Source organism: Ovis aries, chromosome 2 (assembly GCF_016772045.2).
Source record: "Ovis aries strain OAR_USU_Benz2616 breed Rambouillet chromosome 2, ARS-UI_Ramb_v3.0, whole genome shotgun sequence".
Taxonomy (NCBI): domain Eukaryota; kingdom Metazoa; phylum Chordata; class Mammalia; order Artiodactyla; family Bovidae; genus Ovis; species Ovis aries.
In genome coordinates this window covers 27400579-27413028 of record NC_056055.1, presented here as the reverse complement: position 1 = coordinate 27413028, position 12450 = coordinate 27400579, and the positions used below count along the sequence as shown (strand labels likewise).

The 12450-nt window shown below is 40.9% G+C and overlaps 1 protein-coding gene across 4 annotated transcripts in view; it reads left to right on the top strand.

Annotated features, from left to right (window-relative positions):
- Nucleotides 1–12450, top strand: part of ZNF169 (zinc finger protein 169) — a 71108-nt gene that overhangs the window by 44718 nt on the left and 13940 nt on the right. For all 4 annotated transcript variants that reach the window (XM_060410821.1, XM_042242983.2, XM_004005230.6 and 1 more), the window contains exons 2-4: nucleotides 3583–3668; nucleotides 7863–7989; nucleotides 8477–8572. In XM_060410821.1, the coding sequence (XP_060266804.1) occupies nucleotides 3636–3668; nucleotides 7863–7989; nucleotides 8477–8572 (256 nt within the window). In that variant the 5' untranslated portion in view covers nucleotides 3583–3635. The remainder of the gene's footprint in view (nucleotides 1–3582; nucleotides 3669–7862; nucleotides 7990–8476; nucleotides 8573–12450) is intronic.

Genomic DNA, 12450 nt, shown 5'->3' with positions numbered 1-12450 from the left:
GTGAGCTATCCCGCCTCTGGCTGCTGAGTCCGAGGGATAGAGGCTCCGGAAAGCCGGGAGAGGGTGGGCGCCCTGGTTTGGTACGCCCTGTCCGCGGGTTCTTCGAGGTTTGATCCGCCCCCTCCCCCCCCACCACGGGGTCAGGCGCGGTCCACTTCGGAGGAGCTGTTGGCAGAGGTCTCGGGTCGCTCAGTGTGCAGCGGTGCTGGGTACTCAGTGCCCTTCCTGAGGGGTCGAAACTGGTGCGGGTGGCTTGGTGGACACAAGTAACCTTTGGCCGGAGCAGACGTCCCCATTGCTGAGCGCGTGCCTTGGACATTCTTCCTTGGTGTTAACTGGGGGAGCGCGGCTGGATGATTCCTACCTGGCAATGGAGGCGCTGCTTGGCCCCAAGGACCTAGGTTTTGCTGGGAGGACTCGCGTGGGGCAGACACTCAGACTTACCTTGACTGACGATGGTGATGGGGGCAACTTGGTTCAGCGGCCTCGGGCCCCACGAGCTCTTGAGGGAGTTGGAAGGGCCTGGTGGGAGTCAGACGCCCCGCGTTTGCGTCGGGTACCCTTGTGCTCACATCTGCGACTCCTCCCGAAGTTGTCTGACTCCTCCTCTGGTGCTCTTCCAGCAGCGTGGAGTGGAGCCCACAGGGCGGGAAACTTTGTTCAAGCCGTAGGGGACTGGTGGGCTGACTCCCTGAATTACTGGGAATGAGAGAGTGAGAAGAGGGTGGTAAGACGTCCAGACTTAAGTTTTATTTTAAATTTTGCTGTATGAAAACATTGTAAACACGCAAGGAAGTAGCTGTGAGGTCTCCTGCATTCCTCACACAGATTCATCACTTCTCAACGCGAGCCCTGTTCTTTCTCCCACAAATCTGCAACCTCAGGTGTATATCTCTTTGGGCATTTCTTCTCCCTGGGGACATATGTCAGGCCTTTTGTGGGAGCCCTGGCCTCCATAGGGAGAGTTCACATACAGGTCTGCCTGTATGTGAGTGTCCTTGGGCAAAGTACTGAATCTCCTGGAGCTGTTGGGAGTGTGGAAAGAGGTATAACAGGGGTCTCATACGTGTTAATGTACTGTTCATTTATGTTTTTAATAACCTTTATAGGCACATAGAAGATTAACATCATGCTGGATTATCAGCATAACATTCAGTTCAGTTCAGGCACTCAGTCGTATCTGACTCTTTGCAACACTCAGTCCGGTCTGACTCTTTGTGACCCCATGAATCACAGCACGCCAGGCCTCCCTGTCCATCACCAACTTCCAGAGTTCACTCAAATTCACGTCCATCGAGTCGGTGATGCCATCCAGCCAATTCATCTTCTATCGTCCCCTTTTCCTCCTGCCCCCAATCCCTCCCAGCATCAGGGTCTTTTCCAATGAGTCAACTCTTTGCATGAGGTGGCCAAAGTGTTGGAGTTTAAACTTCAGCATCAGTCCTTCCAATGAACACCCAGGACTGATCTCCTTTAGGATGGACTGGTTCAATCTCCTTGCAGTTCAAGGGACTCTGAAGAGTCTTCTCCAACACCACAGTTCAAAAGCATCAATTCTTCGGTGCTCAACTTTCTTCACAGTAGAACTCTCAACTCCATACATGACCACTGGAAAAACCGTAGCCTTGACTAGATGGACCTTTGTTGGCAAAGTAATATCTCTATTTTTTAATATGCTACCTAGGTTGGTCATAACTTTCCTTCCAGGGAGTAAGCGTCTTTTAATTTCCTGGCTGCAGTCACCATCTGCAGTGATTTGGGAGCCCCCAAAAATAAAGTCTGACACTGTTTCCACTGTTTCCCCATCTATTTCCCATGAAGTGATGGGACCAGATGCCATGATCTTCGTTTTCTGAAAGTTGAGCTTTAGGCCAACTTTTTCACTCTTCTCTTTCACTTTCATCAAGACCATACACAAAGATAAACTTGAAATGGATCAAAGATCTAAAGGTAAGACCAAAAACTATAAAGCTCTAAAGGGAAAACATAGGCAGAACACTCTCTGACATAAATCACAGCAAGATCCTCCATGACCCACCTTCTAGAGTAATGGAAGTTAAAAGAAAAAATAAACAAGTGGGGCCTAATTAAACTTAAAAGCTTTTTACAGCAAAGGAAACAATAAATAAGATGAGAAGACAACCGTCAGAATGGGAGAAAATAACTGCAAATGAAGTAATTGACAGAGGATTAATCTCCAAAATCTATAAGCAGCTCAAACAACTCAATATCAGAAAAGCAAACAGCCCAATCAGATAGTGGGCAGAAGACCTAAACAGACATTTCTCCAAAGAGGACAAACAGGTGGCTAATAAACACATGGAAAGATGCTCAACATCCCTCATTATTAGAGAAATGTAAATCAAAACTACGATGAGGTATCATCTCACACTGGTCATCAAAAAAATCTGCAGTCAATAAATGCTGGAGAGGATGTGGAGAAAAAGGAGCTCTCTTGTACTGTTGGTAGGAATATAAATTGATATAGCCACTATGGAGAACAATATGGAATTCCTTAAAAACTAGGAATGAAATTACCATATGACCCAACAATCCCACTTTGGGACACACAGTGTGAGAAAACCATAGTTGAAGAAGACACATGTACCCCAATGTTATTACAGCACTATTTACAGTAGCTTGGACATGGAAGCAAAGTATATGTCCGTTGACAGATGAATGGATAATGAAGTTGTGGTACATATATACAATGGAATATTACTCAACCATATAAAGAAACACATTTGAGTCAGTTCTAATGAGGTGGTTGAACCTTGAGCCTATTATACAGAGTGAAGTAAGTCAGAAAGAGAAAAACAAATTCATATATTAATGTGTATATATGAAATCTAGAAAGATGGCACTGATGTACCTGTTTGCAGGGCAGCAGTGGAGACACAGACATGAAGAACAGACTTGTGGACAGAGTTGGGGAAGGAGAGGGTGGGGCAAATTGAGAGAGTAGCACTGAGACATGCACATTACCATATATAAAATAGATACCCAGTGAGAGTTTGCTGTGTGACTCATCAAGCTCAAACATAATCTGTGACAACCTAAAAGGATGGGATGGGGTGGGATGTGGGAGGAGGTTCAAGAGAGAGGGGACATATATATACCTATGGCTGATTCATGTTGATGTATGGACGAAATCAACACAATATTGTAAAGCAATTATCCTCCAGTTTAAATTTTAAAAAAACTCTGGAAAATGTAGTTGTAAGAATTCTTTGATGACAAAATGCAGATCAATGGCTGTTGGGGAGGGGAGTGAAAAATTACAAAGGAGCACATTAGTCATTTTTGGAAATGACTAATAAATTTACTCTCCTCAGTGTTGTGATGTTTTCACAGGTGTATAAGTATTTCAGACTTACTAAGCTGTATACTTTAAATACGTGTATAATTGTGTGTCAAATATATGCCAACAAGACATAGTTTTTTAAATTAAAAAAAGAAGGGGTGCCTCTGATGCCATCTTCAACCTGCTTTCCTTCCTTCCTTCTTGCCTCTGCTAAACTAGGAGGCTGGATAGATGGGTACTCCTCCCACACATCCCTTTCTTCTCTTCTCTTTCTCCAGCTCAGCCTATACAACGAGTCTCCTCTAGGAAGAGCACTCACCAGACTAAGAACATGGCCCCAGGGCTCCTGACTACCAGGGATGAGGTGAGTCCTAAAATTTCTTCCTAGCTCTTATAGGATGGACCCATTTCTTTTATCATGTACTAGAGCTGCCTTGATGGTGTTAGGCTGTACCTAGCCCTGATCTTGGAGGTGATCCTCTCGTTGAGAAGTGGTGACACGACTGAGCGACTGAACTGAACTGAACTGATACTTAATATAAAATTTTCACCATTTTAAAATGTCCAGTTCAGTGGCATTGTTTATTCACACCATTATGCAGTCATCACCATTCATTTCCAGAACTTTTTCATCTTCCCAGGATGAAACTATCCATTATGTAATAACTACACTTTCCTAGCCCACTCCCCTTCCTAGCTCCTGGTAACCTCTGTTTTACTTTGTCTCCATGAATTTGCCTATTTCAGGTACCTGCTGTAAGTGGAATCAAACAATATTTGTCATTTGTGACTGGCTTATTTCACTTAGCATAATGTTTTCAAGGCTAATCTCTTGATTTAGCATGTATCAGAATTTCTTTCCTTTTTAAGGCTGAATTATGTACAGTTCAGTCAGTTCAGTCATGTCCGACTCTTTGCGACCCCATGAATTGCAGCACGCCAGGCCTCTGTGTCCATCATCATCTCCCGGAGTTCACTCAAACTCATGTCCATCAAGCCGGTGATGCCATCCAGCCATCTCATCCTCTGTCGTCCCCTTCTCCTCCTGCCCCCAATCCCTCCCAGCATCAGAGTCTTTTCCAATGAGTCAACTCTCCTCATGAGGTGGCCAAAGTACTGGAGTTTCAGCTTCAGCATCATTCCTTCCAAAAGAACACCCAGGGCTGATCTCCTTCAGAAAGGACTGGTTGGATCTCCTTGCAGTTCAAGGGACTCTCAAGTCTTCTCCAACACCACAGTTCAAAAGCATCAATTCTTTGGTGCTCAGCTTTCTTCACAGTCCAACTCTCACATCCACACATGAGCACAGGAAAAACCATAGCCTTGACCAGACGAACCTTTGTTGGCAAAGTAATGTCTCTGCTTTTGAATATACTATCTAGGTTGGTCATAACTTTCCTTCCAAGGAGTAAGCGTCTTTTAATTTCATGGCTGCAGTCACCATCTGCAGTGATTTGGGAGCCTCCCAAAATAAAGTCTGACACTGTTTCCACTGTTTCCCCATCTATTTCCCATGAAGTGATGGGACCGGAGGCCATGATCTTCGTTTTCTGAATGTTGAGCTTTAAGCCAACTTTTTCGCTCTCCTCTTTCACTTTCATCAACAGACTTTTTAGTTCCTCTTCACTTTCTGCCATAAGGGTGGTGTCATCTGCATATCTGAGGTGATTGATATTTCTCCCAGCAGTTTTGATTCCAGCTTATGCTTCTTCCAGTCCAGCGTTTCTCATGATGTACTCTGCATATAAGTTAATTAAGCAGGGTGACAATATACAGCCTTGACATACTCCTTTTCCTATTTGGAATCAGTCTGTTGTTCCATGTTCAGTTCTAACTGTTGCTTCCTGACCTGTATATAGGTTTCTCAAGAGCAAGGTCAGGTGATCTGGTATTCCCATCTCTTTCAGAATTTTCTACAGTTTATTGTGATCCACACAGTCAAAGGCTTTGGCATAGTCAATAAAGCAGAAATAGATGTTTTCTGGAACTCTCTTGCTTTTTCCATGATCCAGCAGATGTTGGCAATTTGATCTCTGGTTCCTCTGCCTTTTCTAAAACCAGCTTGAACATCTGGAAGTTCGCGGTTCACATATTGCTGAAGCCTGGCTTGGAGAATTTTGAGCATTACTTTACTAGCGTGTGAGATGAGTGCAATTGTGTGGTAGTTTGAGCATTCTTTGGCATTGCCTTTCTTTGGGATTGGAATGAAAACTGACGTTTTCCAGTCCTGTGGCCACTGCTGAGTTTTCCAAATTTGCTGGCATATTGAGTCCACGCTTTCACAGCATCATCTTTCAGGATTTGAAATAGCTCAACTGGAATTCCATCACCTCCATTAGCTTTGTTCATAGTGATGCTTTCTAAGGCCCACCTGACTTCCCATTCCAGGATGTCTGGCTCTAGGTGATTGATCATACCATCATGATTATCTGGGTCGTGAAGATCTTTTTTGTACTGTTCTTCTGTGTATTCTTGCCACCTCTTCTTAATATCTTCTGCTTCTGTTAGGTCCATACCATTTCTGTCCTTTATCGAGCCCATCTTTGCATGAAATATTCCCTTCGTATCTCTGATTTTCTTGAAGAGATCTCTAGTCTTTCCCATTCTGTTGCTTTCCTCTATTTCTTTGCAGTGATCTTTGAGGAAGCCTTTCTTATCTCTCCTTGCTATTCTTTGGAACTCTGCATTCAGATGCTTATATCTTTCATTTTCTCCTTTGCTTTTCGCTTCTCTTCTCTTCACAGCTATTTGTAAGCCCTTCCGAGACAGCCATTTTGGTTTTTTGCATTTCTTTTCCATGGGGTGGTCTTGATCCCTGTCTCATGTACAATGTCACGAACCTCCGTCCATAGAGTATCAGGCACTTTGTCTATCAGATCTAGTCCCTTAAATCTATTTCTCACTTCCACTGTATAATCATAAGGGATTTGATTAGATCATACCTGAATGACCTAGTGGTTTTCCCTACTTTCTTCAATTTAAGTCTGAATTTGGCAATAAGGAGTTCATGATCTGAGCCACAGTCAGCTCCCAGTCTTGTTTTTGCTGACTGTACAGTTATGTGTATATATGTACTACATTTTCTTATCTGTTTGTCTGTTGGTGGACATTAGGGTTGTTTCTACCTTTGGGCTATTGTGAATAATGATGTTATGGACATTGGTGTATGAGTATATTGAATTCTTGCTTTTGATTCTTTGAAGGTATACACCCACGATTCAAATTGCTTGATCATATGATAAATTGAACTTTGTTTTTAAAATTGATATATTTTACTTTTGAGGAACTGCTAAACTCTTTCCCACAGAAACGACATCATTTTACTTTTCCCACAACAGTAAATAGAGGTTCCAGTTTCTCCATGTGTGTGTGCTCAGTCATGTCTGACTCTTTGTGACCCCATGGGCTGTAGCCTCCCAGGCTCTTCTGTCCATGTAATTTTCACGGCAGAAATACTGGAGTGGGTTGCCATTTCCTACTCCCGTTTCTACTCCTATTTCTACTCCAGTTTCTCCACATCCTCCCAAAATGTTCTTTCCTGTTTCTTTGGTAATAGCTATCCTAATGAGTATGATGTGGTATCTTTGTGGAGCAGTATTTTAATGCTTTGAGTCATTATGTTTCCTTCTCATTCAAGTACAAGGCAAGGGTGTCTGTTCTTACCACTCTTATTCATTATTGTGCTAGAAGTTCTACAGTAAGGCAAAAACAGGAAATAAAATACATATAGATTATAAGGAATTGTCTACATAGGAAATCTTAAGGAATCTAGGAGAAAAAAAACTAGAGCTAGTGAGTTCCACCAGGTTGCCAGATTCAGGATAAGCATACAGTTTATTACTGTATCATGGCAATTGTTCTGTATCATGAACAATTGGTCACTAAACTAAAAATACAGTACCATTAAAATCACTAAAAAAAGAAAAAGGAATTTTTAGGTATCAGTTATTTAACAAAGCATATGTAGATTTTTATACTGAAAACCACAATAGCTGTTGAAAGAAATCAAAGAACATCTCGGTAAATGGAGAGACATCTCATCTCATGTTCATAGATTTGAAGAGTCAACATGATAAAGATGTCGGTTCTTCCTAAATTGATATGCAGGTTTAATGCAAATCTTGTACAAATTCCAGAAACATTTTTTAGTAGATACAGGTGAGATTATTCTAAAATTTTTTGTGGAAAGGAATATGCCTTAGAATAGCTAAAATAATCTTTTAAAATGAAGACTAAAGGAGGAAGAATCCATCTATCTGATTTCAAGACCTATGGTATAGCTGCATTAATCAAAACAGTGTTTTCCACAGCATCATAGATTTAGAGATTGATAGAACAGAATAGAGAACCCCTGAATAGACACCCCCAGCAATGTGGGAAGAGGTTTAGTAGTCTTGAATACATAGCAAAGGATTCCGGTTGAAAGCAGGGTCTATGGGTCTCACCTGATGCCCCATGCCAGCCTTATTGCTGCGTCAGCCCTGGTTGGTAACTTAGGTTAAGTTGACTAGTGGGCCTGTGTGGTTTCTGGGTGAGCAAGGATGTGTTTGTGTTATAGGCATTAATGGCCTTCAGGGATGTGGCTGTGGCCTTCACCCAGAAGGAGTGGAAGCTACTGAGTCCTGCTCAGAGGACCCTGTATCGGGATGTAATGCTGGAGAACTACAGCCATATGGTGTCGCTGGGTAAGGATGACCTGTCCCATGTCTCAGACTCTGCCTGTAGGTCTCTTAAGATTTAATGGAGTAGCCACCATGCTTTTGGCTCAGAAAGAAACAATATTTTCTCTATACCTCAGAGAATGTCTGGATTCTGTAGAGTTGGAAATGGTGAAGTCGTGCATGTGTGTGTATTTGTGTGATATGACACTGCATTTCTAGGCCCCTTCCAAGGCCAGGCCCTCCTCTAAAGTGATCTTGCTTTAGATAGCAGAGTATTTGTATTCATTCAAGCACAGGGGAGAATCATATACTGCCTTTAGATCCAGGAGTCCTCCCACCCCTTAGTCATCTTTTCTCAGCATTCAGAGAATGCTTTGTCCCCATCCATGTCCCCTGCCTGGCTTTCCTAACCGCTTCTGAGTCATTGCATTCCCTGGCTGACTCTGAATTCTGTGATAGCTTCTTAAGCCACTAACCAAAGGTCACCTTGATTTTTTTCCCCTGTGAGTAGGAATTGCCTTTCCTAAACCAAAACTCATCATACAACTGGAACAAGGAGATGAGCCCTGGAGAGAGGAGAGTGAATGTCTTCTGGACCTTTGTGCAGGTAAGTGGAAAACAGCAGGCAGACAAGGATCAGGGCAGTGAGGTGCTCAGCAGGTAAGGAAAGAGGAGCATCTGTAAGTTTAGAGGAGGAAGCTCTTCCTCAGGCCTGCCTTCCATGCCATCCTCCTCAGCCCAGAGAGGGCTTCCCTGGCCACCCCCTTCAACAGAGCAACCTCCACTGACTTGGTGTCCCTTGTCCAACACTTCTAAGATCTTCCCATTCTTGAACTTTTGTTGGTTGATCTGATCTTGAACATAACACTTGTCCTCTGAGACTAAGTCATCTTTCCCTGCTAGATTCTGTCCAGTTTTTGTTTTTAAACTGGTAATGTTTTCATGCAGCAGTTCTACCCCATAATTTCCCATAATTTTATTTCTTTTATGATGTGTTATTTAAATTAGAAGAGCGTGAAGAATTATATAATTAGTGCCAGTTTGCCTTCCATGCAGCCTAAGTGGTGGTGGTGATTTAGTCACTAAGTCATGTCTGACTCTTGCGACCCCATGGACTGTAGCCCATCAGGCTCCTCTGTCCATGGGATTTTCCAGTCAAGAATACTGTAGTGGTGTTCTGCTGAAAGTTTTCACTTTTGTCTCAGGTTCAAAGGATTTGTCAACAAAATAAGCCATGCATTATATACAAATAAATAATAAAAATATTTATTAGAGAATTATCTGGCTTACTTTCAATATACTAACATTGAAAGAAGAGTGAAAGAGAGCAGAAGATACATCACCAATTTGGATTTTCACCAACATTCAGACTTAAACGGTGCTGGGAAGTCCCATGTCACAGGACATCTGGAGTCCCAGTTGGGAAAAGGTCCCAGGCAGAGTGTCTGCTCCGTGGGTGAGACTTCAAAGATTGCAGTTTGGGGTTCCCGTTTATAATCCCAGGATGCAAACAGGATGCTCATCATCAATCTGTGAGCAAATTCCAATTCTGGTTTCATGTTATGCTGTTTGTTTTGTCATGTAAAAGTCTGAATGTTGTTAAGGTCAGGGCTTGGTTGGCCAAGCCCCCTCCAGGAGCTTGATAAATTCCAAGATCTGCTCCCTATCGATATCTATTGTGTTTCTCTTCTGACACTCACAGCGAGTGTGGCTGACACTCGGAGCAGGTGTAGCTGACACCCATAGCAGCAGTCAGGGCAGTGTCCAGGTAGGTCAGAAGCAAGGGCAGAGGCCCGCTCTGCTCTTTTGCCTCTGAAGCCTGGACAAGACTACTTCTATTTTATTTCTTTAACAAGTGGGTTGCCATTTCCTTCTCTAGAGAATCTTCCTGACCCAGGGATTGAACATGGGTCTCCTGCACTGCAGGCAGATTCTTTACTGACTGAGCTACCAGGGAAGCTTGCAGACTAAGAAATATACCATTATATAAGACCAGGTGATAGCTGATACCTTTCCTGGTTGTGTCTCGCTCCTTCGCCCTGCCTCTGAGAATCCGACTTCTGTATTAGCATGCCTGTGACTGCCCTTAGCTTTTTTATCCCTTCAGTGGATCTTTTAACCATATAGAGAGTTCTTTTGCATGTTGGTAAACTTTTCTGCACATAGTACTATATTGTATACCTCCTTCACCAGCTATATGTGAGATTCATATTAAAATGTGCAAGTTTAGTTTATACTTTTAACATTGGTTATATATTGATTTCATTATATGAATATTTTAATGCAGTTGAATTATCATTTCTTTTGACATTTGAATTATTTCTAATTTTTGTCTATGAAATAATGTTGCTGTATATTCTTATTTCTTCCTTGGAAATGCATGCAAGGGTTTCTTTCAAGATGCATACCTAGGAGCACAGAGACTGGTTCATGGGTGTGGGTAGCCTCAACCTGATTAGGTTATACCACATGTGTTCTGAAGCTGTTCAATGCCATATTACACTCCCAGCAGCAGTGATGAGTTCTTGTTCCACATCCTCACATTTTTCACCCATCTGTTCAGTTTGTGGTGAAATATCATAGGGATTTTGCTTTCCAGAGAGCGTGAGCATCTTTTCCTGTATTGACTTGGTCATTGGTGTTTCCTTTTCTGTGACTTGTCTGTTCAGGGTATGTTCCTCTTTTGATTTGGGCTATTTCTGATATTGAACTGTACAAATTCAATATACATTCTGGAAACATTTAGATCTTTAATCCAGGTGGAATTAATTTTATGTGAATGTTGGGAGGTAAGTATAAATTTCTGCCTTTTTTTTTCATTCTTTTATTTTCAACATTCTTGGCATTTTATTTGTTGTTATTTATTTATTTTTGCTTCTAAATACAACCATATATCTATACTTGTACTTTATAGCAAACTCAAAGTTTTTTTCTTTTAAGAAAAGAACTTTTATTAAACTATAATAGAAAAATATTATTATGGTATAAGGTATTATATCTTATACTAGGAGGTATAAGGTATCCTACCTTATGCTAGGAGGTATAAGGTATCATACTGTATGCTAGGAGGTATAAGGTAAAATTTGTTAAGTTTTGATATCTGCACAGTCATAAAACCATCACGATAATCCAAATTCTGAGCATACCTATCACTGCAGAGTTTCCTTGTGCCTCACTATAATTTCTAGCTCCTGCCCTTCCCTGTCCTCCCCTCCCTCCCTTACCCGGACAGCCACTGACTGCTTTCTGTCATAGACTTGTTTGCATTTTTAGAATTCATGTAAATTAATCATGTTAATTCTTTCACCCCATATAATTATTTTGAATTTTATCCACAATGTTGGGTGTGTCAACAGTTCATTTCTTTTGATTGCTGAGTATTAATTTAGATATCACAATTATTTAGCCATTCATGGGCTAAAGAAATTTCAGTAGTCTCCAGTTTTGATGATTACAAATAAAGACTATATGAACATTCATGAAAAGCATTTGTGTAAGCATGGCTTTCATTTCTTTTGGATAAGCACCTGGGAGTGGAATGGCTGGGATGGATGATACAGGGTATGTTTAATTTTTAATGAAACTCAGCAAGTAGCTGCTCTATTTCACATTCCCACCAGCAGTGTGTGAGAGTTCCGAATGCTTCACATATTTGTCAACACTTGGTATTATGATTTTAATTTTAGACACTTTTATAACTGTGTAGTAACATCTTATATGGTTTTACCTGACATTTTCTTAATGACCTGTGATGTTGATAGTCTTTTCAAGTGCTTATTTGCTGTCTGTATATCTTCTTTGGTGATATCTTCTTTGTCGTCTCAAATCTTTGGCCAGTTTGAAAAGTTGGTTTCTTATGTTCGTATTGAATTTTGCAAGTTCTTCATATAGTCTGTTTAGAAGTCCATTATTTGATTTTTAAGTATTTTCTATGTGGCTTGCTTTTTATCTTCTTAGTAGTGTTTTTCAATGAGAATTTCTTAATTTTGGTGAAGTCCAAGTTTCAATTTTTCTCTCATGAATTTCACTTTTGGTGACTTATTTAGGAAATATTTCCAAAATGAAGGCCAAAAAGAGTTTCATATATTTTTCCTCTCAAAAGTTTTATAATTTTTACTTTTCATTTAGATCTAAGTCTTATTTTGAGTAAATTTTTTTACTTGCTACCAGGTCTGGATTTAAGTACAATTTTTCTTTGTATTTTTTTTTCTTTTGTATACAAATATCCAATTTTTTCTAGCACTATTTATTGGAAAGACAACTCTTCCTTTGAATTTCCTGTGCACCTTTGTGTAAGTTAATTGTGTATGGGTCTATATCTAATATATACTCTCTTTTTTTCCACTCTTCTCTTTATCCATCTTGATGTCAGTACCACATAGTCTTGATTACTACAGCCTTGTAAGAAGTCTGGAACTTAGTATAAATCCTCGAACATTTTTTCTTTTTTAAAGTTGTTTTATTTGTGCTAGATTCTTTGCATTT